This window comes from Chrysemys picta, chromosome 8, assembly GCF_011386835.1.
Source record: "Chrysemys picta bellii isolate R12L10 chromosome 8, ASM1138683v2, whole genome shotgun sequence".
NCBI lineage: Eukaryota > Metazoa > Chordata > Testudines > Emydidae > Chrysemys > Chrysemys picta.
Window position 1 is genome coordinate 75,731,663 of NC_088798.1, and position 27,820 is coordinate 75,759,482.

At 50.6% G+C, this 27,820-nt stretch overlaps 3 protein-coding genes across 5 annotated transcripts in view; all 3 read left to right on the forward strand.

Moving 5' to 3' along the window:
- Nucleotides 1-11,764, forward strand: part of SPATA24 (spermatogenesis associated 24) — a 32,413-nt gene extending 20,649 nt beyond the window's left edge. For 2 of the 3 annotated variants that reach the window (XM_065555874.1, XM_065555876.1), the window contains exon 7: nucleotides 11,595-11,764. In XM_065555874.1, the coding sequence (XP_065411946.1) occupies nucleotides 11,595-11,626 (32 nt within the window). In that variant the 3' untranslated portion in view covers nucleotides 11,627-11,764. Of the gene's footprint in view, nucleotides 1-1,928; nucleotides 1,970-11,594 lie in introns of those variants that run through there. The other variant, XM_065555875.1, reaches the window with a different exon arrangement.
- On the forward strand, nucleotides 1,995-11,984 carry LOC135972072 (uncharacterized protein C4orf54 homolog). Its single transcript, XM_065555864.1, has one exon. The coding sequence runs from the start codon at nucleotides 2,140-2,142 to the stop codon at nucleotides 6,688-6,690; it is 4,551 nt and encodes a 1,516-aa protein (XP_065411936.1). The 5' UTR covers nucleotides 1,995-2,139; the 3' UTR covers nucleotides 6,691-11,984.
- Nucleotides 11,985-14,490: 2,506 nt separating this feature from the next.
- Nucleotides 14,491-27,493, forward strand: MZB1 (marginal zone B and B1 cell specific protein). The gene is made up of 4 exons (XM_008170404.4): nucleotides 14,491-14,824; nucleotides 21,747-21,868; nucleotides 24,689-24,793; nucleotides 25,709-27,493. The coding sequence occupies exons 1-4, from the start codon at nucleotides 14,603-14,605 to the stop codon at nucleotides 25,893-25,895; spliced, it is 636 nt and encodes a 211-aa protein (XP_008168626.3). The 5' UTR covers nucleotides 14,491-14,602; the 3' UTR covers nucleotides 25,896-27,493.
- The last annotated feature ends 327 nt before the right edge of the window (nucleotides 27,494-27,820 follow it).

The window sequence follows — 27,820 nt, forward strand, 5'->3', positions numbered from 1 at the left end:
GGGTATTCTTTTGAAAGGCAAAAATGAAACTCAGCCTGTTGATTAATGAAAGTGCTTATCTATGATTAACCATCATTAGTATTATAATTATACTCAGGTTTTTTCAAAAGCACCTTGTGCACTTCAAGGCCTAAATCTCATTAAAAGTCAATAGTACTTTGGCACCTAACAGCCAGATCCTCAAAGGTTTATAGACCCCTAATTCTCAGTGGGAGTTAGGCACCTAAACCCCTTTAAAATCTGCACCTAGGTGCCTAAATCCTCTGGAGAGAGTTGTGGTGGATTCTCCATCACTAGAAATCTTTCAATCAAGACTGGGTCTTTCTCTAAAAGCTGTGTGTTATGTTCACGGCACGCACACTGCGAAGTTAGATAAAAAATATGCATACTCTTGCTGGAAGCTTGCAACATACCACTACTTTCTGTCTTAAAATTCAGAATGAGTACACACTTGATCCCAAAAACCAAGAGAGAGAAAACAGGCTGCTCTGTAAGGCAGAGAGAGGCACAACTCACCCCACCTTTCCTTAAACTCAACCTTTTCAGACTGACTCTGATCGTACACTTTGAGGCTTCCTTACCGAGCCCCCTAGCCTGCCAGCAGGACTAAAAAGCCCCCCACAGTCTTAAAGCGATAGCGTGAAATTCCAGTACAGCCCTCAATACATCAAAATATGCTCTAGATCTGCCACAGCTACTGGAATTGAAACAGGAATTAATTCAGGGAAGTTCTATGGCCTGTGTTATGCAGGAGGTCAGACTAGGCGATCACAACGATCCCTTCTGGCTTTAAAATCTAGATATGGATCTAAGTCACTTAGGTGCTTTGGAAAATTTCACCCTGCAGTGATATTACACGGCACAAGAGCTGCCCCAAAGGGCTCAGATTTTTTCACTAATAAAACATTTTAATAATTTACTTGAAAAGTACAGCTGGAAATGATCCAGCTTTAAGGGGCTTGTGTTGTTACAGAATGAATTTTGAGGCTAAGGCTTTCAGAACAGTCTAGGGGGGTTGAGAGATGCCTGGTTCCTGTTAATTTTAATGGGAATCGGGCATCCAAACCCCTTGGACCTGAGTATCTAATACTCATAATAAAGGGAACTTTTTTGTGAACGCTTGTTTGTAACATAAAAAACCTGGGCATGTTCAGTCCTGAGAAAAGAAGACTGATGGGGGAACTGGATAACAGTCTTCAAATATGCTACGGGCTGTTATAAAAAGGATGGTGATCAATGGTTCTCCATGTCCACTGAAGGTAGGACAAGAAGTAATGGGCTTGATCTGCAGCAGGGGAGATTTAGGTTAGATATTAGGAAAAACTAACCAGAAGGCTAGTTAAGCTCTGGAACAGGCTTCCAAGGAAGGTTGTGAATCCCCATCACTGGAGGTTTTTCAGAACAGGTTGGACAAACATCTGTCAAGGATTGTCTAACTTTACTTGGTCCTGCCTCAGTGCGGGGGGCTGGACTAGACGATCTCTCAAAGTCCCGTCAAGACCTGCATTTCTATGATACTATGATCTTTATCTCTGATTTATTCATGGATGTTTAGTATTGTTCTCAGCATCCTGGCCGTTTTTGGGAGGGCGGCCACTAAAGCACCGCACATTAAAGGGGCCATCTAGGCAGAGACCTGTTAGATTATGGAAAGGGTGCTGCCTCCCCCAGTACCTCGCAGCTGAGCAGTCAGTGCATGAGAACCATGCTGGCATTTTGCTAGGGCTGCATCTCACAGCTGTTTCTCAGAGCATAGTTTATAGCTGGCTGCATTTCGGAACTGCTTCCTGAACACGTATGGTCGAGCTGAACTTTTCATTCAGTTGCGTTGCTTGAAAACAAAAATAAATCACTGATACCTTAGCTCTGGCCAGTTATTGTCGGTCGTGCTGCTAGCATATGATATCTGTTTGTTTCTCCTTTCCTAGGCTGGCAACCTATAATGTGCATGTGATCAGGGTTTTGCTCTTTATTATGACCGTATCAAACAGCGGGGATGGAAAACGAGCCCCCGGAGAAGATCAGGTTCTCAAGTCTCAGGGGAAATAGCACCAGCTCCACCAAATATAAAGTGGAGCCTGAGTTGCATTGTTTCAAATGGACCCCTCTGAACCTAGCATGTGCTGCAGGGAATAAAAAATGATCCCCGCAGTGAAAAGAAATACTGTCCAGTTCTCTAGGCCAGGGCAGCCCCCTGAGCCTGATGGATTAAGTGGGGAGGGGATCTTCAGTGACTCTGAATGCAACGAAGCTGCTTCAGAAAAGAACAGCCACACACCTAGCCAGTCCCAAGGGGACTCCCTAAAGGACACATCGGACTCCTCTGTTTCTTCTTACCACACTGCTCTGTGCTCAGAGGCGGCGGAGAGTTTTAAGGACTGCGTGGAATCTCTGGAAGATGAAGGGGACACTCTGTTAACCCAGCCGCCTGATGGTGACCCAGCTGATGAAAGCGATCTGCATCGCAAGAACAAAACTGCACCGGTGAGCCTTTCTGAACAGAGCCTGGCTGGCCTGAAAGGTTTTTGGAGGGGCACTTCTGAGGACCCAGCTGAGCAACTACATGGGACACCAAGTGATTTTGACAAAGCCACATGGGAGCTGCCTGATAAAAATAGCAAAGAGGCTGGTGATATTTGTGCTGCTGCCTCTATGGCCGTAGTTCATTCAGCTTTAAATAGAAGCCAGGCTTCAGGGGGGAGTTTAACAACCTCAGCTGAGAGAACATTTAGCCCCCAGGCAGGCAGGGAGTGTGCAGCAAGCAATCAAGTTTGCAGATACAGAGACTACCTCAGTGCCAAGGAGAAGCAACAGGTTCAGATGTCAATCACGGGCCCTGCTAAGAATAGCTCTGTTCCAGGGTACAGCAGCAGGATGGGGCTAGCCACAAGAGAGCTGCAGCCTGGAGACAGTGGGTCTAAATATTTGGATTCGCCTTTACGATTCAATGCACCGAAACCCAAGGAGATGTTCCTCAAAGAGCGCAATACGAAGGGCAGCAGAGCTCCTGTGATTAGCAAGGCCCCCTGCCCCCAGTATTACGCTGACAACTCCAGTGCTGGGAGCGACTCCGAAGAGGCTGATAATGAAGTTCAGAAGCTCACTGCTCTGTCGTTCCGGAGCCTCTCGTGCCCTCACGGTGGTTCCCTACATATGTACAGTTCTAGTAACAGGACATCGTCTAGCTTGTCCAATTCCTTGTCAGAAGACAGTAATGGAATGAACAGGTGGTCAACGCGTAATGAGCTGAGAAAAGCAGAGGTGGTCAGCCAGGCAAAGGGCAGCAGACAATTCCCAGCTGCCAGCCAAGTCCCAGAAAAAGATCCGCCCAGTTACTCATTCGGGAAGGACCCGTTCGAGTGCGTTGATGTGGTGCTGGAAAGCGCCGACGGCAAAAAGGGCCACTCCAAAAAGAGGACCGTGCCCAAGCGGCAGATCCAGCTCAAGCAGAGAGACAGGAATGAGATGAATTTCCTCAGAGCAGGGGACTGCGCTGACCAGCAGCCCTTTGCAGCACCCAGGAACGACCCCTGCCCAAAGGGCAGGACCATCAGCAATGAATTCAGGATAAACTACAAACAGTTTCTGAGAACAGCGTCATTAGACGACTCGTACAGCAAAACCAGGATGGCCTCCTGCCTGGTGAAAAATGTGCTGGCCAAGAAAATGCAGTACGAGCAGAGGATCAGAATGGAGCAGAAATCGATGCAGGGCAGCTCGATCTCTTCTGTACCATCCTCCGTAAGTACAGACCTCGTGGGGGATTTCACGGAAGGGAAGTCAAGTTCTCTGTCCAAGTCCGACTGCAGCTGTTCAGCTGAAGATCTGCAGAGTCATTCAATGAGCGAAAGGTCTGAGTCAATGAGCCAAGAAAGCACTGATGCCATGCGGCCAACCAAAGGGGTAGTGCTGAACGAGCAGCAAAGGGAAAATGTCTGCAAGCTGAAAAAGACGTTCAACGAGCTGAATGAAAGACTGAAGTCTCAAGAAGCCACCCAGTCCAAGCCACTCCCCATCTTGGCAGATGGCGTGAACAGGGATTCAGGCGACTGCAGGAAGCAGGTTGCCAGAGAGAGGAAAGAATACTGGAGAGCTCGTGCCCTGTTTGAATCCAAGCAGGCTGAGGTGAAAGGCTTGGGTGTTGCCCCGACGTTTTCCAAAGCACAAAAGCCATGGCCCAGTTTGAAGCAGCGAGCGATCAGCAAGAACAAGCACGCGTCATGGAAAGAGGAGAAGGTCTCCTTCAAGCCAAAAAGTTTGGTGGTGCCCAGGGATCCAGCCAGGAACATCTTCACATCCACAACACAGGAGATGAAACTGATCCCACAGAGCAAACCCGAGCAGCAGCAGAAGATGCTGAATGTCTCCAGGCAGCTGACTCCGGAGGGAGGTGCCGAGGAGAAGAGGCCAGCAGCAGTGCAGAGCACCAAGTATTCCTCTCTCATTTTGCCCACTTCCTGCAGATCACGCAGCGATGGGAAAAGCAGCCCCCCTGAAGCATCGCGTGCTCAAGAGGCCAAGAAGACAGAGAGTAAAGGGAGGGGGCGAATACATCAGCCCAGGGACGTCAGAAAGTTAGTTAAGAACACCTATAACTTGTGCTTTAAATCTTCAGACAGCTTCAATATAGACCAAGAAACCAACAGTGGGGATAGCATAAGCCTATCAACAAAGGAGTCCACTGCAACCTCCCCTCTGTTTATACACTGCACCTCAGTGTGTCGCAAAGATGATGTGCAAACGAAGACCCGTTCACATGGAAAAAACCAGGAGCAGCAGTTGAACTTAGATGTGTCAGCGCTTTCCATACCAGATCAGAGAGCGAGTGACCGGCAACACAATGCCGCTTTAAACCCCGTCACTAAGCCCCACGTGGATGAACCTGTCAGTCTTACCGAAAACAAATGCACTGCAGTGGGTGAATCTCCCATCCACATCACTCAAATTCAGTCCAAGAAGAAGGTTGTAGCTGGGAATGAAGAACCCCAGCTAAAGCCTGAAAATAAACCAGTGTGTTACGAGAGGAGTGAGCTAAATGTAACACCATGTTCCAAAGCCACGAGGAAAGCACCTCAGATGGAATCCCAGCTTAATATTAAAGTCAACAGTTCTCTTTCCAAGCATCCACACAGAACACAAGCTGACCACTTCCTTGCTCCAACTTACTCAGCTTCGGATGGAAGAGCTACGAAAGACTCATCGACACAAGCTAATTGCAACTCGCTAGAAAAAAGCAAAGCTGTTCTGTTTCAATCTTCAGCCTCTCCTAAGGACACCAAGAACCACACTGACATCAATCGCAAAACCGCCATGCCAGGTCATTTTCAGGAGGCTCACGCCCACAAGGAGCCTGAGTGGCCATTTCAGAAGGATTTATCCACTGAGATCATTTCACTGACACCTTGTGACAGTCAAGACTTTTCTGTCAGTCCAAAAGAAGAAAACAATGTCTCTGAACAGACCAAGGAAGGCTACAGACATCTACAGCCCATAAAGCCAACAGTGACAAGTACCCAAACATCCCACACAAACACACCAGCAAACAATCAGTCTGTTAACAGTTCGTATCAGCAGAAGGCCCAGAATAAAATGTTTGATACCCCCAGGCCGTTGGATAGCCAGGTGTTTGTGCCAGCAACCCGCATGTCTCCAGAGTGTGCCAATTCCAATGCCTCCTTGAGATCAAAGGAATACAGTGAAGAAACCAGACTACCAGGAGTTCCTTCTGCTGCACCATCACCACCAGCTGGAAAGCTCCAAGATCAGAGGGAGAATTGGGATCACTTGAACAGACAGCAGGCAGGAAACGAGCAATATTTCACAGCCACCCATGCTGAGAATGCCAACTATTTAACAATTCCCATGAAAGCCCAAAAACCCGAAGCAGCTTCTAAGCCCTTAGTGCCCTCCCATCCAGACCACACTTTGATCAGTTCCAATGTGTTCTTCCAGCCAGGCGGGGAAGCACCCGTGAGCACAATAAGCAATGAGTCTCCACAGTTGAAAGCGCCAGAGGGCAAGGCAGCCGCAGACCACTCCGTGAATGACCGGCCAAGCCATGTTCAGCCCCATCACAGAGTCAACGACTCACCCAATTTCTTGAGGAGGAACAACGGTGTTTCACCAGGCAGTAGAAGTGTCCCTAGCCCCACCAGGTCTTTTGCTCCCCAGCCCCAGGCTCACAGGAAAATGCTCATTGATCCAGACAGCGGGAAGTGCTACTACATGGAACCTCCCAGACAGCCGCAGCTGAAAATGCTCTATGACCCAGAGACAGGCCAGTACCTTGAAGTGTTGATACCCCCAGTCCCCTTGGCATCACATAGTAGGCTTTACCCATCTCCTTTTAACCCATTGGTCATGAATCCAGGGGTTTACGGACCTCCCTACATACCATATCCGGGATTCCCAGGGTTTCCTCCTCCTCCTGTGGCAATGCCATCTGTCCATCCCGATCTGCCAAATCAACAGCCCGGTCAAGAAAATACAAATGTAACTGAAACCTTCAGCCCTAGTCCAAAAGGCGAAGCTCCACCAGCTACTCAAGCCACTGACTGCAACTACATGGAGAGTTTATATTATATTCCTACTGGGATGAATTCAAGTCCTAGCCCTAATCAGCCTTTATTCTCCCCAGCTACAAGTTCCAGTCCTTCCATGCCAGAGAAAGGGCCCTTGTTCCGGATGTAAGACCCTCACCCAAATGAACATGCAGCACACGAGGGTTAAAAGTGGGTTTCCCTCAATGAATGTATATTGCGTATTTATTTCTGAACATTCGTACTTGAAAACAAGTCAAGCCTACACCAGTCCCCAAGATGTGGTGGAAAAGGAGAGAGGCCCACTGCCTGACCCCGCTGGTTACACTTTGCTCCCCTTGTCCAGATGTTTGGGCTTCCGAAGCAAATCAGAGGTAACATTGCACCAAGAAGACGGCACGGTGCACATCACTTCCTGTTCATCTCATTGGTTTCTAATGAGAATGCAGAATGCAGTAGCCAGACTAATTAAATGTAACCAGCCCTGACCATCCTGGTGCTTGTGAAGTCAATGGGAGTTTTGCTATTGATTTCAAAGGGACCAGGATTTAGCCTAGCAGCCTCTCATCCATAACTGCTGAGCTGTTTCTTGATGCACAGAACAAAGTATTCTAATGCTGGGCCTGATCCTGGGAGGTGCAGTTCACCAGCCACCAGAGTTATGTGTGCTCAGCACTAAGTGAATCAGGATCGGGCCCTGTGCCAGGTAATTGTCATTTTAGTTTGGTTTTTGCTTAGTCTGTGTTGGTAGGACACTGTCCAGGAGAAACCCACTCTCTCGCTTTGAAAGACAAAACTTCCACTCGTCAGCATTACAGAAATTACCCACACAACCTAGCTTGTATTTGTAAAGATCGCTGTTTCAAGGTGCTGCACACATGAAAGCTGGACTGCATACCACCTCCCGGATTGTTTTGTTCTGTCAAGCAAAGAGTCTGTGCAAAGGGGAGGGCATGCTGCGTTATGGGCAATGGTCACTGGCTGGGAAATTATTTCAGGGAAGTTTTCTACCCTGCAGGAGGGCAGCCTGGCTGGTCACAGTGTGACAGCCTGGGAATCTGTGAGAGCTGTTATGGAACTTGTCCAAGAATTTTCAATATTAGCAAAAAGGGTCAATAATCATTTTTTAAAATAGGTTCTCAGACCCTTGGGAAATCTTAGCTGTTTCCGGCTGCTTTGGGGGACTGGCTGGGTGAAATGCATGCCCTGCAGAGGGAAGGTACCTCATGTAAGTCCTGCTTAAACTCTTAAGGCTCTTACCTGCCAGCTTAAGCTCTTACCTGGACACTGCAAACAGTTGCAATGTGGGCTTGGCGTTGCCTTTTCTTGCAATGATTTGTACTTGTTCTGACATATTTTTCATGGTATCATTAATCCTTTGGTTTCTTTGGCCTACACACTCCCCAGGTATGTCTATACTGCAGTAGGGTTGGTCGCAGCTCGACTAGACAGATTCAAGCTAGCTAGCTCTGGTGCGAGAGCAGCACAGCCATGGCAGTATGGGCTAACCCAGCAAGTCATTACCCAGGCTAGATTAAAAGATTGCAAGTTGCAACTCAAGTTGCACTCATACCCCGTGACTTCAGTGTAGTCATACCTCCCCACCCCACACCGGCTCAGATCCTCAGCTGGCTTAAATCAGCTCGGTACCACTGAAATCATATGAGCGATGCCTGTTTTCCCCTGCTGAGGTTCTGGCCCAAAGAACTGAGTGAGAAATAATTAAGGAATCTGGCACTTTTGTCCCTTTGCTGTATAGAAAAGAAAAATTACTATATGTCCAAAACACTTCTGTTAATAACAATTAGGATAATTAATGTATTTATGTGCATTGTGGCAGCGTCAAGGAGCCGCAATCATGGCCCAGGTGCTGTACAAACACCAACAAAAAGACAGTCCCTGCCCCAAGGAGCTTCCAATCTAAATATAAGACAAAAGACAACAGGTGGAGACAGACAGGCAGGCAGACAAGGGGGCACAAGGAAACAATAGGATGATATGGGTCAGCATGGGAGGCAGTGGCTATTTAGTGATGTATTTAGTAAGTTGCATCTTAGTGCTCAGCAGATGGTCAGTGCTGGAACAAAGGGATCCAGTCCAACCCCCTGGAGGTGTGGAAAATAAGCGAGCAGTAGGAAGAGTGAGAAGGGAATTAATCAGTTATTAAACTTCTTCCAGTGTAAACGATCAGAGCTGCTGCTGGTAACCTGGTTACAGAAACTGTGTTTGCACAAGTTCTAAACTTGACTCTGTGGCCAGGGGAGGTCCTGCCTCTGCCCACATTCAAAATGCAGGCAGTCCGCTGGTGTAGAAAGCACATCACATGCTCCAGCTTGGCGCTAGACCCAGCCTGCAGGCCCAATCCCGCGGCCCTCATCGGCGCGAGTGGCCTTTGCCCCCCGCAGGAATCCCACTGACATCAGGGGCATTGCTCAGGTGAAGAACTGTACGTCTGAGCACACCTCACAGGATCGGGCCCCAGGGGTGTTTGAACTCCAGAGTCCAGGGCGGTGGTGCAGAGCTCTTGCTGCTGCTTTGCGGACAGCTCCCTGGTCACGGGCTCGCTGGTTTCCAGCTGTTCTGCAGGTGTCAGGCTCAGTGCGAGGAAGCAACTAGAGAGGCTGGAAACAAAGCAGAACCAGCCCAGCTGCCTCTCCTAGGAGCCACTGCCCCACAAGAGGAGAGGAAACAGGAGCAGCCCTCAGGGACCAGTCACCCAGGGGGAAGGACTATCTGCGGTGCAGAGAGTGAGGCTGCTCAGCAGTCTGTGGTGGGGAGAAACATGTGGCTGGTTCAGGGGAGAAGGGAGCAGAAGCAATGTGGGGGGAGGTGGAATGAGAGCAAAGGGCGACAGTGTTAGAGGGGAGATATGCCTCTCTGAGGCCAGAGTGTAGGCTGGGCCCCATGCAGGGTTTTAACTTGGTTTAATGAGAATCTAGCTAACAGCTCAACATTGCTATGCTTTAGAGCTGCCAGCCCTGGAGTAGTTGGGCGTCCTGGCTGGGCAGGAGCCAGAGGTGGTGGATCCAGCCGTGCTAGACTCCTTGGAATTGATGTCTGGTCAGGTGAAAGGGGGGTTAATGCAGGTTGAATAGTGAGTGTGAAATGGAAAGGGGTAATTTAATAGTGGTGCATAAAGGTGAACTGCAAATCAAGGATGAAACCTGAGCTAAGCAGCGATTTAGATCCCTTATGCCCTCGCCCTGAGGGTATGCAGCATAGGCATGTGAATAGGGCAACAAAGCCCCGGTGTCGGTCTTCTCTCTGCCACTGATTCACTGGGTGAGCTTGGGCAAGTCGCTCAGATGCGGCATGCCTCAGTTTCCCCATCTGAGGATTATGATAGTGACTCATCTTTGTAACATGCCTTGAGATCTACTGATGAAGTGCATTCTGTAAGTGTGATTATTTATCAAGCTGCTGTGGGAGGCATTCAACAGAGAAATGGTGCTCAGCACAGCAGGGCCCTGCCTTCTAAGCGCTACTGCAGGACATAATAAGAACTAACCCTTTACAAATTCTTTCTAGCCCTCTTGGAAAGCCTCGCAGTACTTCCTGCTTCTCTGAGGTGATTCCAGAATGCATCTTTTGGCCACATCACGAATACCATGGATTACCCAGGCTGCAATGTAGCCTCCGGTATTTGTGATGTCACATCCTGGAATCTCGTCAGAACTAATGAGATTTCATGCAAGGGGCGGACAAGAGAATCGTATACAGGTAAATTAAACTATTTCTCTGCGGAATGCCCATCATGGCCTGGCGAGAGGTGGGGATCAGTATCTCTAGGGAAATCTACAGGAGGAAAACGAGACATATGAGCCCACGAGACCTTTGCAGGTATCATAGATAGCACCTTTCTGTGCCTACTGCAGAGCTTTCGGGAAAGTTCACTGCAGATAAGCACAGCTCGACAACCCTCGCCAGCCTTCTAAGCCACCTTAACTTTTCATCCCTTTGCTGTTTATCATGGATAGCAGCCAGGGAAAAGCTTGATCAGCCTTCTAAATTGCATCCATCCTGGAACGCCTGACATGCTGGTTCCATGGCAAGCTGACCTGTTCAAAGCAAAGGGCAACATACCAAACTATGGCAAGCCATAGATCTATGAGTACCCTAAATCCAATAAAGGAAGCACCCTTCCCTCCCATAATATCATATGTTCAGTGATGGATCTGGCGAGAAGTGTCCTTCCTGACCCTATCAGTGATCAGCAGCAGCCCTGAAGCATGAGATTTTATTACTCAAGAGGCTTTCAAATATTTTCTTTTTTCTCTTAAACCAGGGGAATTAAAAGCCAATAACTATGTTAAATGCAACAGTTAAAGCTGGGATCTGAAAGCCACTTACCCCTGAAGAGGCTCCCACAGGAACCATTCCACCATCCTCATGTGCACTGCAGTATGGTCAGTCATTAGGTTACCCCATAACAATGGGGCAGGCTCGTCATTAGATATATAGGGTAGGATTTTCAAATGCACTCAGTTTTGACTGGCCTAACTCCACTCTCCATTCAAGCCAGTGGCAAAACTCCCATTGATTTCAAAGGGAGCAGGGTTTGGCCAACGCAGAGAGCTTTTGAAAATTCCCCCCTTAATTGACAAATATAAGTGAAATATCTGGTGTTATAGAAATGGGCCAGACACTGAGGGCCACAACCTGCTCTCAGTTACAGTATGTTAGCCTGGAGTGAATCCACTGCAGGATCCACACTGCAGAACATTGTCAGCTTTTAACAAAGCGAAGAAATGTGTAACGGGTTCATCATCTGGGGAATAAAAAAACCAGAAGGCTTTTTCCAAAGGCAAGCACGGGTTCATCTGCTGGAGGGCCTGCTTGTACAATCAGATCTGCTCGCGTAGCAGGTGAAGGGGCATAAATTAGGGTTACATTAGTCCAGACATCAAGATTCTTCACAGGTGCTCTGGTCTGTGGGTCTGATTGCAGGATCAGGATATGGCGTGATCAATATTTGGATTCCTAATAAATACAAGAGTTGATCAGTTGTCTACTGGTGCTAATCTGGTTTTGTTTTTTAAATGTGATCACGTGCAGTGCCAGAAAAAAGCATCGAGAGTGACATTTGACGCTATGACCTGCCAGACCCTCTTCTCTCCAGAGAATATGCTTTGTCCAGCAAGCTGGAAATATAGGTTCAGTTGGACCTGCTAAAAATGTCTTGTTGTCTCCCTTTGATATATCTGTGTCTTTCACCTGTTCTGGGAAAATTCTGTATACATTTGAGAAGATGAAGACACTGAACAAAATAGCTAGTGTTGAATACTTTGTTTTGCTTTGTAACGCAGAGGTTATATCTGCAATGAGATAGGACTGGACACTGGACCCTGATCTGCTCGTGGGTCTAAAGGAACCTTTCTCTACCATGCATAAAACAAGTGCAATAAAGGGCAATAAAAGTGGTGAGATTTGAAACCATTATATTAATCATGTGTGTAAAATTGTATCGGAAGGCGCCTTACGGGAGGCGCGGTATGTTGATGCAGATTCCTGATGTGTTCGACTTGAATGCAATTCTTCTGAACAGTACAGGCCGATTCACTGAAGCGCTGATCCAAAGCACAGGGAAGCCAATGAAAAGTTTCCTGTGGATTTCCATGGGCCATGGGCACTTTGCTAGTCAACTTGCTACCCCAGGTCAGCCTCTGTCCCCATTAAGGGGCTGGTCCTGGAAGCTGTCTCACCTCCGTTTGCAGGACTGGACTGTGACAGAAATCATCATTAATAGACAATCCAGAAAGACTTGAAATAGAATACAATACTGCATGGAACAGCCCCAGACTAAACCGATACTTGTTGCATTTCTGTATTGCTCCACTCCATAGGGTGTTTTGAGTAGGCAAAATATGCAGGATCAGGCTCTTCCTCGTGCTGAGAGCTTCGCTCCTTCTTCTTTTATTATTTCTTTGCCTTTCTGTTGGGCTGCACAAACAGTAATGACTTAAGCCCCACAATGCCTCGGAAGGTAATTAAGTGGCATATTATTTTCATTTTGCAGCTGGGGAAACTGAGGCACAGAGCTATGCAGGTCCTGATTCTGCACTGAAAGCTGTGCAGGTAGGAGGTTTTGGGGGGGACGACGACCCAGGTTTAAGCAAATATAAAACCCATCCACCTGGAAAGAGCAGCGACTGCCTGGAATGGTGCCACCTGGTGCTTTACTTGGCTATTGTATTCTATTCTATAGGAGTTCTTATACCATGCTCAGCAGATCTATGTACTGAGACCTGCCAACTCATTTCACAGAGGCCACTGACCTGCTGTCTTCCCTTCACTAGCAGCCTGCTCCATTTGTGCCCCTCTGAGGCAGGCTGAACTTTCCTCTGTGTATCTGAGCCAGATGTAGAGCCAAGCCCTCAGTGTGTGCTGTGCTGCGTGGAAGGGAAGGGTTATGTTTGCTTGGACCATTTTCAAGCCTTAAGATTCTAAGTGGTTTTCTCCCCACGGGCAATATAACTGCAAGTCTGCTCCTCCGATCTGTTGATTTACCTGGAGGTGACTGAAATTTCACAAAGATAGATCCGAACTGCCTTAGTGCAGCTAGGAATTGTGCCAGTCAGCTGATCGTGCCTGGCCTGCAGCCACCGGGCTAACCCTTCCTTGCACTTTTAGCTCTGAGCAAGGTGCCTGCCATGTGTTAGTGCACGTTGGTGAGCCCGGGGCGGGGGGAGGGGGGAGCTTCTTGTAGCTAAAGGGAAGGGGGCAGAGCGCTAACTGCCATACAAATGTGAGAACATGGGGGGAGTTTGGACAGAAGAGCTGGAGGTGGGCAGGGGGAGGTTATGATGGATTTGTGCTTAGTGCCCAGATCCACCCCCCAGCAGTTGGTGAATTAATAAAGCCTGGATTTCCTGAGGATAGTTACAGAATTCAGGATACACTGACCAGCTGCCTGATTGCTTCAGTCGAAACACAAGGGTCCAGATCACCAGCTAGTGTAAATCAGGCAGCTCCAGCGAAGTCTACAGACTGCACTCAGTTGTCCCAGCTGAGGCCATTGTGTCATGGAACAGCATTTGTTAGGAGAGGCTGTGATTGTCCACAGAGCCTAGTGGAGTTAGGTGCCCCAATGAACCCATCCCTCACCTGTTGGAGACGCAGACTGTCTGAGCAACGCTTGGGGTCTGATTCTGCAGGCCTTAATCAGGCACCACTCCCATTGATTCAGCACCGCAGGGCTGGGCTCAGGCAAAGTTTGGTGACAAAGAGAAAGTGAGCCACGCATTACCACCACCAGAAAAGCAACACTAGCTGTCACTTCCTCCATGGCACCAGGGAGAGACAGGGGGAGAAAGTGGAAGGAATGCAGCAGGGAAGAACAATCAACTAGTCAGGGGGTTGTTGGGGGGCTGTTTGACAAAGAGAGATTAAAGGATTTCTGAGTGGCCAGCTTGTAAATGGGATCTTGCGAATTCTTTGCAAACTCTGGAAGTGTTCAAACATCCAGGCTGGGGTGTGGAATTATTTAGGGTGGCATTATTTATCCAGAGGACAGAACTAGGGGTCAGGGGATGGAATTAAGCTGAAAACACTCCTAGGGGTTAGTGAATGGGGCAGAGGAATACACTTTCCCAGGAAAGGGGTGGAAACCTGAGGCCTGGGGACATTTAACCCTAGACTGGCCAGAAGGCTAGCTAATGAGCTCAACCCTGCATCAGCCCAAGGGAAGCAGTCTGGTTGCTCTCGTAGGACTTCCAGCTGTAACACCTTCATGCGTCTGTGTCTTTATATTTAGCAGAACTATGGCCACAAGTAACCCCCAAACACCACGAATGCCATATGACTGAAGAAGGGGAAAACAGCTGAAAGCTGCACCAATGCCCCCCAGGGATTTGTACCGGGGCCTTAACCAACCGGGTTTTCATTTGGGTAAAAAAACTACAACAAAGCGGGTTGTGCAGAGGGTGACGCTGCCTTGGTGAAGTGTCAGTGATGTCTCATTGGCCCAAAGGCTTTGCTTATTGCTGACCTGCTGCTTCCTTTCAGCGCATTCAGTCTCTCTCCCTTCTCAGTACGTTCCTGAGAGGGCTCGCCGAGCAGGAGAAATGAAGTCACTGCTGTCGGCTGTCTTGGTGCTAACCTTTTTTGATCTAAGAGCAGCAGATGACAGAAAGCATTCTTCCTGCAGCAGCCCCCTCGGGGACTCGGACCCAGTCTCGGAGACGGCCTTCTCTGCTACGTCCCCCCACTTCAACGCTGAGGAAGCCTATTCTGCCCATATGCCTGAGCACCTTCGCTGTGATGCCTGCAGAGTGATAGCCTTCCAGGTGAGTCCCGCCCCACAAGCATTAGGGCCCACACAGAGATGCATTAAAATCTGAAGCAAACCAGTGGAGCACAGAACTGAGGGTTCACCTGATGGTACAGTGACTGTAGTTACACTGAAGTTTATAATACAGTGCCTGTAGTTACACTGTGCTTCCAATACATGGAGATACTATTAACAAGCAAGTGAACTCCATGACTCAATTACTTGTTGTTACTCTTTTAGGGTCACTCTTAACACATGACACTACAACAACTGTGAAACGGTACTTTTGGGTACAGGTACCTAGGCTGAAATCCTATACCCAGATGGTGAAGTACCTGGGTTACCCTCTAGCATTACACTGTAACTGCTGTGTAATTACAGTCAGTGTATTATAATGTATGAGCAAAAGGAGAGATGGACAAGACCTACTACATTCTCTATTTTATTGTTGTTGTTGTTGTTGTTGTTGTTACTATTACTACATAGCAGCCCCTGTCATGGACCAGGACCCCAAAGAGAACAAGAAGACAGTCCCTCTCTCCTTTCAGGATCCTTACACAGGGATTTCCCATGCTGCCCACCTCATTTTGCTACCGGTATTTCCACCTGGTTGACGGGGAGTCCATGGCACAGAGAGGCTGCCTATGCCCCCAACCCTTCTGCCAGCCAGAGGAGCATGGGCCTCTTGGTTGTCCTGTGGAGGAACTTCTGAAGGCTCAATGGGTGGGTTGGATCAGGCTCTCCCCTTCCGTGACCAGAGACTAAGCACAGAGTAACCCAGCCCTAAAGCTCTGTGGGGCAAGCCCTGCCTCCCCCTCCAGCGCTGGAATGGGCCCTGCCCATCACAGAAGCACACTGGTTCTGCTGCGCAGGGAGTGAGGGGGCAGGCGCTGAGAGCTAGAGCATGGAGGGGGAGCAGAATACCAGAGCTGGGATCTGCCAGGTGGAGCTAAGAGGAGAATCCAGCTCCAAAATCTTGGCAAAGGAATTTTTGCCAGAGCTGCTTCCCTTGCCCACATTCCTAGGAACTGTGAGGGAAGAGGAATGGGTCAGCGGTGGGCAGTGTCAGGGGAAAGCCAGGGGAACAATATCCATTCAGGGTCACTGGCGTGAAGCAGGCATTCCTGGGCCAGAGATTTAGGACTCAGTCCTGCAATTGGATCCTACTGGGTATTTTTCCCCTTCCTCTGGTATAAATTCCACAGTTGATGCAAGTGACTTGTAATATGTGACCCAGATTTAATGGCCTTTTATTCATTGTTTATGGTTGACGTTGTGGACTGGGTACAAATTGCTGTGCCTGGCTGTAAACCATCTCACACTGCTTTGCAGTAATAATCTTCTGTCTCAGCAAGGCACTCTGAGGCCAGATTTTGAGAGCCTGACACCCAACACAATTTTGCACCCACTGTTATTCGGAGGCACAGTTTACGTTGTAGACACTTAATTCTCTCAGCCCATTCAGGGACTTTCCCATCCAAATGCCATATGCCATGCTCAGAAAAACTCACTCCAAATCACCTCCTTGTTTACCTCCAAATCACCTTGTTTAATATCTTTATTAATGATCTGGAGGATGGTGTGGACTGCATTCTCAGCAAGTTTGCAGATGACACTAAACTAGGAGGCGTGGTAGATACACTAGAGGGTAGGGATCGGATACAGAGGGACCTAGACAAATTAGAGGATTGGGCCGAAAAAAACCTGATGAGGTTCAACAAGGACAAGTGCAGAGTCCTGCACTTAGGACGGAAGAATCCCATGCACTGCTACAGACTAGGGACCGAATGGCTAGGTAGCAGTTCTGCAGAAAAGGACCTAGGGGTCACAGTGGACGAGAAGCTGGATATGAGTCAACAGTGTGCTCTTGTTGCCAAGAAGGCTAACGGCATTTTGGGCTGTATAAGTAGGGGCATTGCCAGCAGATCGAGGGACGTGATCGTTCCCCTTTATTCGACATTGGTGAGGCCTCATCTGGAATACTGTGTCCAGTTTTGGGCCCCACACTACAAGAAGGATGTGGAAAAATTGGAAAGAGTCCAGCGGAGGGCAACAAAAATGATTAGGGGTCTGGAGCACATGACTTATGAGGAGAGGCTGAGGGAACTGGGATTGTTTAGTCTCCAGAAGAGAAGAATGAGGGGGGATTTGATAGCAGCCTTCAACTACCTGAAGGGGGGTTCCAAAGAGGATGGAGCTCGGCTGTTCTCAGTGGTGGCAGATGACAGAACAAGGAGCAATGGTCTCAAGTTGCAGTGGGGGAGGTCCAGGTTGGATATCAGGAAAAACTATTTCACTAGGAGGGTGGTGAAACACTGGAATGCGTTACCTAGGGAGGTGGTGGAGTCTCCTTCCTTGGAGGTTTTTAAGGCCGGCTTGACAAAGCCCTGGCTGGGATGATTTAGCTGGGAATTGGTCCTGCTTTGAGCAGGGGGTTGGACTAGATGACCTCTTGAGGTCCCTTCCAACTCTGATATTCTATGATTCTATGATTCTATGATTCTTAAAGTGCAGCTCTGCTCTGCAAAGTAACTCTGCAAAAGTGCAGCTTCTTACTCGGCAGATCTGTTCCTCATGGGTGTCAGAGATGAGTTTATCTAGACTTGCTCTGAGCAGGGTTAGGCAACACAACAATTAAACCTGAGCACCTTGTCTACACTAGAGCTGCCCTGGAGTTAGTGATGGTGGGAAAACAGGTTAGGGGGGAAAGGCTAGAGTAGACAAGTGGTGCATCCTTGGGCATGTTGGGCTGATCCAAAGCCCACTGAAGTCCAGGGGAGTCTTTCCACTAACTTCAATGCCCTTTAGATCACACCATTGTGAAACAAATGTTCAGTCTTAACAATGGCACAGCACCTTCCATCCAAAGCTCTCAAGGTGCTTCCTAAGTATGACTGAATTAAGCTTCGCTCCCTCCTGCCCCCAAAAGCTAGGTGGGAATGGACATACAGTTACCAGTGACCTGTCCTGAGCGAACGCACTGGGCCTTCCCTGGGCTCCTGGCGGTCCTGCTCTCCTCCGGCTGATCTCCTTAGCAAAGCAGCATATCCACGTTGAACTCCAAGGCAGGAGCAACTGCTGGGGGCCTTGTGTCCCTGTATTTCAGGGAGCTAATGCACAGCAGCTAATGAAGGAGAGTCCAGATCCCCAGGAGACGCCAGGGCAAGGCATTCATAGCTTGCCGTTCCAACATGGGCAGTTGCAGAAGCTAAATCTACATTAGAGGATGTCCCTGGTGTATTAAAAAGAAAACCTCCTCTTGCAGAGAGGGGCAGGATGCTGCCGTTAACAGCTGGCTCACACCCGTCCCAAAGCGGAGTCTGTTTTCCCGCTAGAGGGTAAAAATGGATTTATGCAAATCACCCCAACCAGAGGCCTGCAGGTGCAGAACGTCCCGGGAGAAAATCCCCTAGAAAACAGCCACACAGCTGCTTTCAATAGCCTTCGCTGGCTCAGGCTGCAGTGGTGTGGCTCCCAGTCCAGCGATACCAGCCCTGTGCGAGTCTGACTACAGCCACTTCTGGGTGAGATCTCACAGCTCTTTCCTACCCAGAAATTCAGCCTTGCAACCCCCATGGGAGGTAGGGAAGCACTGCTGCCCCATCTCACAGAGGGTTAGGTGACTTTGCCGTGTTCATGCAGCAAGTCAGTGGCAAAGCTGGTCATAGACCCCCTAGGAGCCCTGATCACTGATCAGCTGCTGTGTCTATGCCCAATGCCTTTCTGCCCATGAGCTAATGAAAGGGTTTATTTGCTGCATCCAGCTCACTTCCCTGACGTAGTACTGGAGTCTCCAGCTCCCTGGACTTGGCTCATCGATAGAGACTGTTGCACTGGGAACACTTTAGTGGTCTACTCAGCTCCTCAGAGGTCTTCAGGCACCTGACTCCCTTTGACTTCAATGGGAACTCGGCCCTAGTGCCTATGCCTGGCTCCAAGCGTGTGTGTGTGTGTTCTATGCTGGGTTGACAGCCCCCTAGAGCAGTGCAAGCTTCCTCCCATCATGCCCTGCCTCCCCACATGTGCTTCACTCCTGGCCCAGAGGGACCACTCCTATGGGAGAGTGGGGGGTGCAGGCTCCTGGGCCCAGAGCAGCCAGCCAACGAGAAAGCCAGTCATGGCTGTAACTGCTCTGAGTTACAGGGGTTGTTGCTGAGAGCTAAGCCTGAAGCCCACCAAACTCATTACACATCTGCAGCAAACAGCCGCAGTTGGTCACTGACACCCTGGGGCTGAGGCAGGGTTGCCCGTGGGCACTGAAACAGGTCCTTTCCGACCCTGCAGAGGAAAGACAAGCTGAGCCGCAGCTGACCCTGAGAGTAGCTATTTTTTGGCTCTTGTGCCAGGCTTTTCCAAACAGCTCGGCATCTTGGGTATTGATAAATCAGTCCCTTTGGCTACCCTCACCTCTGTTGTGAGTGCTGAGCCTTCAATACCTAGCCTTTCAGCTTGGCAGGGTAACACAGGGCTCATAAGAATTAGTGAGGAAGGAGCCTTAGGCCATCCAATGCAGGTTGTTGTCTTCCTATCTCTTTGCCCAGCTCTCTCTTCTCCATCATTCCCCTCCCTTCCCCTCCCCCCCCCCCCATCTCTTTCATCTACCATCCTTCAGGGCCAACACCTGTTTGGTTTTCTGTTGGCCTCGGGCTTTGCTCCAGACGTTTGCTAACAGGTGGCCTGCTGCTGCCCCTGCATGCCCACTGCAGCTGAGCCTTACTGGTATGTGAGGGGAGGATGCAAACTTATTTTAGCTTCTGGCCTGAAAGAAAGGAAACTCTGGGCAAGTGTTCGAGGACCACACTGCAGATGGGGATCCTGCCCCCGCTCATGTGCAAAGTGGGCTGGAGGCGTCGCTGCACAGCAATCCCTCGGCCTGTGCATCCATCCGTCCATCCCTCACGCACCCACCGCTTCCCCCATGGGTTTGGAGGGAGGGGACATGTGGTCACTTTTTGGCAGATTATTTAACGAGCTGATTTGCATATTTGAAAAGACTGCCCAGCTAACTTTCAGCTTCAATCTGTGGGCAACAGGCCCTGGCCCAGCAGCGGCAGGGGCCATGCATGGAGCTGCACAAACCTTGGCAGCAGGGGCGTGTGTTCTAGAGAGCGCCGGGGTGCTAGGGAGATAGGTGGATGCTGGTGGGGGCCTAAGGGGGAACTAGGGGTCAGTGCTGTTCCCTGCTCCCCTTCGGTCCCTGCTCCCCCAGCAGCTGCTTCCCCGGTTGGATCCAGCAGGGGGTGCAGAACAGGGTGAGAGAAAGGGGTCTTCTGCCTGCCTGCGACTGCGCCCCTAGTGGCCACCAGCTGTAATTGCAGGCCAGGCCTGCAAGATGGTTGGTGGCTTTGCTAGCCGCTGAGTCCTCTCCAGTGCGCTCCGCTCCCCGCCTGTTCCGCCGGGCCCTGCCTTCCCTAGGCCCAAATCCCCCCATTCAGCGGGGGTGGCTGAGGCAGGCCAGGGCAGAGCCAGAGCTGCCTAGTTAGGAGTCCCAGCTGCAATCTCCGGCCTGCTCAGCTGGGGACGGATGAGACGGGCTGGCCGAGTCCAGCTGTTGTTAGGCAGCTGGCACAGGGAGGGGGAAGGAGCCAGACAAAAGCTGGGGAGAGGGGAAAGACATTTTTTCCTCAAGCCCCCATCATTACACCCGTGCTGGCTGGCTGCAATTAGCAGCTGCAGGACGGAAGCTGCCAAGCTGGCTTTAGGAGCCGCTCCTGAGCAGCCCCATTGACCGGGGCAGCCTTGGTGGGGCTTCCTAGCTAGTACTGGCATGGCTGCACCAGTGCAGGTCTGCCTGCCTCCTGGGTTTCTCCTCCGCGCATCCCAAGGGGAAGGAACAGATCCTTCCACAGTAGGGTTGCCAACTTTCTAATTGCTAAAAACCTAACAACCTTCCCAGCCCCCAGCCTCACTTCTTCCCCCGAGGCCCCGTCCCTGCTCACTCCTCTTCCCCCTTCCTCCATTGCTCACTCTCCACACACCCCCTCACTCACTCCCCCCTCTCCTGGACTCACCTGCTGCCTGCAGAGCCAGGCTGGGAGGAGCTGACGCGGAGCCTGCCCAATGGGGGCACAGCAGGGGCTGCTCTCCGGAGCAAGGGGCTGGGGTGGGGAAATCGGAGCAGAAGAGGGGGCAGACACAGGATCACCACCACCACCAGGCAGTGGCACCTACCTCTTGGAGCCCGGTCCGGAAGCCAGCCACTGCTCTCTCAGGCATCAGCAGCTGAGCGGAGAGCAGCTCCTCTGTGTGGCTCCAGCTGCAACTGCTGCTCTTCCTACCCCTAAGTGGCAAAGGCCAGTTACTGCGGCCAACTGGACTTTTAGCGTCCGGTCAGCATAGCTGACTGGATGCTGCCCGGTTCCCTTTTCAGCTGGACATTCCGCTTGAAAACCAGACACTTGGCAACTTGATTCCACAGAGCAGGAGCCGAGGTCTGGAAGAGTCAGTGACTTGCTCTAGCAGTGCCAAGATTTGAACCCAGCTCTTCTGAGTGCAGGGCCTTAACCATGACTCTTACACCAGGGGCTGGAAGGGGGCAGGCATAGAGGCATGACACAGGAACCCCTTTATGCCAGGAGACCCTGGGAGTCATTTATCATCTGTTTACACCAGCAGAATGGTTTCAAGGGGCCACATCAGTATGGAAGATTGGGTCCTGTGTGTGTAATTTAAATATATGGGGGAGGTACCCTGGCTAAGCACCATGAAAGCCCGCAGGTTTGTTTGTGTGTGCACTGTCACATCTGCTCGGTGTTTCTCTTCTACAAAAATCTAGGCACTAGAAGCACATTCAGACAAGTGGGTTTGAGCGTCCCCTGACCAGAGCAGGGCTGTGCATTGCTAACATCCCCACCATGCTTCACGGAGCAGTGTTCCCTCCTGAATATTATTTCAATCTCAGCTGGCACAGACTGATCGTTCTCTGTCTTGTATTGAAGATGCAGGAATACCTGACAAAAGCAGAATCCAAACGGCCGTCTGCTAAAGCGCCGGCCGCTCGCCTGAGCGAGTCCGAATATGTGGACACACTGGAGAACAGCTGCTCGCAGAGCTGGGAAAAGTGAGTCAGTGCACGCTTTGATCTGAGCCCATCGTATGTGCATGGTGGCCAGTATATCTGCCCAGCGTAGCACGGCCTGCTCTCCTCCTCAGCCCCCGGAAAGGAATTGAGCAGCACTTCAGGACCCAGCAAAGCTAAACTCAGAGAGACCCATGAGCATTTCCAGGGAGATGCCTGTGTCAGCTGGGAATGGGAAGGGCACTGGGCTCCCTACAGAAACTCAGTCCACAGCAGTCCAGGGGGAGCTTAGAATGGCTCGGGGGAGAACATATTTAGACAGCACAGATGATCAAGGCAGGCCTTGGATTAGCGGGATTTCTTTAGATTGGGGAGTCTTGTGCTCCAAGCCCAAAGCAAAGGGTGATGGTGGGCGGGGAACCACCCTTAAGCACAGCTCCTGGCGCCATGGCCCTTAGGCACAGCACCGTGGAAGGTGCTCAGCACCCAGGGAAGACACCAGGAAGGTGCTCAGCACCTGGCAGCACTGGGCCCCGAGCAGGCTGGTGACAGAGGAGTAGGCTTTGCCCCAGCATCAGTCAGCCTTGGGGTCTCCCCACTCAGGGCAGCAGCTCCCTGGCCTTTCTTACTGGAAAAGGTGGCTGCCGTCTCGGCTGGCCTGTTGTCCCAGCCCCAAACACCTGACCCATTCAGACAAGGCTGTCGGTGCTGTTCGGTCAGCCTGGATCGCAGCTGGTTGGGAGAGGGGCTCTGCTGGCCCCTTGGCCTGGTGAGCCGACCAGTGACCAAAACAACAATGCAGGCCTGCGGCTGCTCCTCAGAGTGTTAGCCCAGCCCATGAGCCAGGCCACAAGCGTCCGGGCCAGCCCCTCCCAAACTCCGAGACCCGAGTGTGCCAGCTCCTTTGGGGCTCTGCTGCCCCAGAGACAGCCCAGGCAACTGACACTGGGTTTCTTGAGTCCTAGGCAGCGCCCTGACCACTGGCCCATCCTTTCTCTCTATGGGGGCAAGTCTGGGCTTTGCTGTCATGTAGACCAGCCCCATGTGACAGCCACCAGGAAGCCAGGCACTGTACAGGGTCCTGCAAGATGGGTGGGGAATTTCTTCTGCCTGCTGAAACTTGACCCACTATGACACAGCTCCTGGGAAATGGGCCTGGGGCCTTGAATCACCACAGAGGCTCAGGACCTCATTTGAGGAGACAGTGCCAGGAGTTCCCCTTTCCTGCCCTCCCGGGCAAGGCAGGCCCAGCTCCCTCCTCTCTCCCCTGCAGGTGTGAGATAGGGTTACCATCCGTCCGAGTTTCCCTGGACATGTCCGGCTTTTTCAGCTTTAAATGGCCGTCCGGGGGGGATTTCTAATAAAGTAGAAATGTCCGGGATTTCCCCCTTCCCCTCATGCAGAGTGCGGCACGGCTGATTGGACGGCTGGGCCTGATTGAAAGCCACTCGCAGCCACTGGGGCCTCTAGCAGCCAGAGTCCCTCCCCCTTCCCCTCCCCCTTCCCCTCCCCCGCTCCCTCCTCCCCCACAGAGCAGCACCACAGTGTTTGGCTGCATGTGGAGCCTGCAGCTCTCCCTCAGCCTGGGGGGGGCGGGGGCAGGCAAGGGACAGGGAACATGGGGGGGGGGGTTAGATTGGTCGGGGGTTCTGGGGGGGGCTGTCAGGAGAAGGGGGTGTAGAGAGCGGTTGGGGCAGGCAAGGGACAAGGAACGGGGGGGTTAGAATGGTCGGGGATTGTGGGGGGGGCTAGGGTGACCAGATGTCCCGATTTTATAGGGACAGTCCTGATTTTTGGGTCTTTTTCTTATATAGGCTCCTATTACCCCCCACCCTCTGTCCTGATTTTTCACATGTGCTGTCTGGTCACCCTAGGGTGCTGTCGGGAGAAGGGGGTGTAGAGAGTGGTTGGGGCAGGCAAGGGACAAGGAACGGGGGGGTTAGATTGGTCGGGGGTTGTGGGGGGCGCTGTCGGGAGAAGGAGGTGTAGAGAGCAGTTGGGGCAGTCAGGGGACAGGGAGCAGGGAGACTTAGATAGGGGGTGGGGTCCTGGGGGCAGTTAGGGTGGGGGGGACAGGTAGGGGGTAGGGGGATTCTGAGGGGGGCGGGAAGTGGGAGGGGACGGGGCTAGGGCGGCACCCTGTGTCCTCTTTTTTGATTGTTGAAATATGGTAACCCTAGTGTGAGATCTCCAGTGGGCAGTGGGGAGGGAGCTGCACCCCCTGCCCTGGGTGTAGACTGGGAGGCATGCTGCAGCACCCTCACAGTTGGTAGAGGTGTGTCTCCAGTGTGTGATCCCCATCCTGGCTGACTGCCACAGCTCTGCCTACGGCCTCCAGCCACGCTGTGGCCCCTCCGCACTCCCTCTAGCTCACCCGAGGGTGCCAGGGGACAGAGCCCTGCCCTTGGAGAGGGACCTGTTGTGTGAGGCTCGGTCCTGCCCTACCCTGGCACTCAGAACACTGGGATCCAGGGCTGCAATTCAGCCCCTCCTGGAGGCAGGGGCCAGCTGTGCCGCTCAGCTCTGGAGCTGCCCATTTCCACAGCTCCCCAGGCCTCAGCTCTTGGCTTTGGGCTTTTGCAGCCCAGCTCTGCAATTGATCAAAGTACAGATTCCAGCCAAACTCAGGGAGGGTTTTTTATTTAGCTGCAGGCAAATCCCCAAGGCTCAGTGACACGTAACAACAGGGATATAAACAAGGGGGTTAATAGATTCCTGCTCACAGGCCCCCCTGTAATCAGAGGAAAAGCCTGGGCTGCCCTCCCCTCACCAGCCCCAACCACCAACTGCTTGGCCTCACACTCCCCTTCCCCAGGGGGCTTGGGGTTTGTGTGACCATCACTGTTCCCTTTCTCTCGCCAGCTATGGAGTGCAAGAAGTGGGGGGAGTGAAACGCTTTGCAGGGCCTGGCCTGAAGAGCCAGGAGACCGTGAGTGTGATGATGACGGGTGGACCGTGGCCAGCAAGGTAAGCCCACTGTCAGAGCCAGGCAAACATGAGTGGGGGACTAGGGAGCGTGTTAATGGAGGAGTAGCCTTGGGGGGGGGCGCAGCAAAGTTTGAAATACCAAATGCAATTCCCTGCTGTATTTGTGGGGGAACAACCCCCCTGGAAGCCAACTGGCTGTTTTTCTGGATGCTAAATGAGTTGCCAGTGGCAAACTAGGCTCTATTAATGGTGCCTTCCAAAGGAAATGGAAACGGGGCTTGCACCGGTCCCCTGGGGCTCTCGCCTCCAGGCAGGGGCCAGCCTGAGCCCCCACTTCCTGCTGAGCAGCAAAGGAGAGAGGGCAGCTGCTGAGCATGCTCCCCACGCCTGGCTCCCAGCCTGGCACTGTGACGTGAGTAATGTTTGCAGAAGTGCCCAAGGGCCAGATTTTAAAAGGGTTTAGATGCCTCACTCCCAATGGGACTTAGATACCTAAATACCTTTGAGAGTCTGGGCCTGAGTCCCATTTTCCATGGTGAACGTTGCCAACCTTGTGCCAAGCAGTAGCAGATTTCAGAGCCATGCCGGTTGGCGGAGAAATCCGTGGCCCTGAGTGTGGATATTTTTGTAGAGTCACTTGTTTGTTGACACTCTTTGTGCCAGTCCAGGAATGGCGGTGCTCGCACACAGCACCCAGGCAATCCCCTCTTGCAGAAATCTCAGCCCCAGTGAGCAACTCTAGCTCAGGAGATTAAGGCAGAGAGCAAACTTGCTCGATGTTTGCAACAGCTCCCCACAAAGAAACTAGATCACAACACCGCATTGCTTCCAACTTCGTGCACAGCTCACACGCTGAGACAAACAACTTGTTGTCCTGTGTGTGATAGCGCCACCTGTCGGCACCTGCCGTAACAATGACGTGAATTCCTGTTTCTGTTTCTCTTGTCTTTGTAGATTATATAAACTGTGCCACAGCTACCTGGGGGAATTTGGGGAAGAGCAGATCTACGAGGAGTACCGACGCAGGCCGGCTGCCTTGGCAGAGTTCCTGTGCTTCGAAGAGCAGAGAGCCTGTACAAGACTTAGCGACACCAAGAGCAAAAGCCCAAACAAAGCGAAGGCTCTGCAGAGTGAGCTGTAGTTCTGCTCCTGCTCAGCCAAGATTGGCAAATAGGTCTAAGCTGACGAGCGTGTGCAGTCAGCCTGGCCTGCAGATTGGCCATCAAAGGAGACCAAAGTGAAGTTTCTGGGCTTCCCCCCAAAAAACAAATGCTTCCAGGCTCTTTTACATCGTTGTTATTGCTGAAAAAAGATCAATCCCCGTATCCCCGCAGGGCTGACAGGCAACCCAATAATAAGAAAACAACGTGTACATCCGAGCAACCCAATAATAACAAACCAACGTGTACCCAATAATAACAAACCAACGTGTACATCCGGGCAACTCTATCATAACAAACCAAAATATACAATCAGGCAACGAAATAATAACAAACCAATATGTAAATCCAGGCAACCCTATCATAACAAAACGGTATGTACAGTCAGGCAGCTTTATAAGAATAAAATGATATTCTTAGCCCAGCAATTATTTATGGACAACCCTAAAATAAACCAACACAAATACATAATTACATACCATATATCAATCCAATGCCAGAAACACATGGTGGCAGATCCTCGGTGTAAATGATCATAGCTTCAGCAAAGTCTGTTGGAGCTGGGCTGTAGTCAATGGCACTCTGACAATTTCCACCTGCTGAGGATCTGCCCACTAGATCTAATATAAGCTCAGTATATTGAAATAGTTACATCCAGTCTGATTTTTAGAAGCCCCGACTCCTCACAGGTCCCTTTGACTTCCTTTCCCACATTGAGTCATGGGGCATATGTAGGTTTGTTGTTGAATTCCTCAGGTTCCTAGCTGTACATTCTATAAATAATGCATTTTACTAACTATATGAGTATAAATCAATGGCCCATCATTTCCCATTGTATCTCACATCTTTAAGTCATTCTCAGAAGGTCATTTAAATGATTGTCAACCCTATGGCACCCATGGTGCAAATATGTTTCAGGTGGTTTAAAAAAATCTCTTTCTAGGCTGATCTCTCGTATGGGCTAGTGCTCATGCCTGGCAGTGCTAAGGTGTTTCCTTCACCACCTGACTGAGCACAAGGGCATTGATGGCTTAAGTCAGTGTGGAAACTTTCTATCTTTGTTTAGGTGGAGGGGTTTTAAGTGCATTTGGGGGCCTTTTACTCACTGTATGATCAATTGTTTTCCCCTGGCTATTCTTCCCCTGTTATTTCTGTCTAATTTTAAGCTGCCTATCTTTTGCTCATCACCTGGGCTCAACAGGTGACCCTGCTGCCTTCTCTTCCCAGCGCTTTGGGATGTTTCAATCCTTTTCCACCTAACTTGGTTCACTTCTTCCTGCATAGCAGGATTTTTCTGACAGCGAGAGTCATTCCTTTGTGAATGTTTCCAATTGTTAACTGCTTCCTGTTATGGCTCACAGGCCTGCAGTCTGATGAGCAGGCTGTGCGTTTAATATGTTGTTCCGATCCTGTTCTAGGTTCCTGCTTTACATTGTTAATTTCTAGCTGGCCGAGTGGCTGGGCTGAATGGCGCTGTCATTTCAGGGGATGGTTTGTTTTATAAAACGTTATGGTCTGAAAACTGGTTTATTTTGCCACAGGAAAATTCAATGAAAATTAAAGAAAACTTGAAAATGTTGACATTGTGTTGAAAAATCAAAAAAAGTTTGGCTGAAAAGCAAAAAGTGTTTGGTTTTCAGTTTTTCAATGAAAACTCAAAATATCCCATGGAAAGCAGCCACTTTGGGGGGGGGGGGGGGAATTATTTAGTTGAAAACTCGATTTTCTGTCAAAAACCTGCTGAGATCAAAAATTTTTGACCAGCCCTACTCATGGGCCTGGCTTAGTAAAAGGCTCAGGACAGTGGGAGCTGGGCACTCTGGGAGACCGGGCCTGATCTTGTGTAGTGCTGAGCACGTCCTGAGACAGCATTCTTCAGCTCTCATTACTGTCAGTAGGAGTTGGA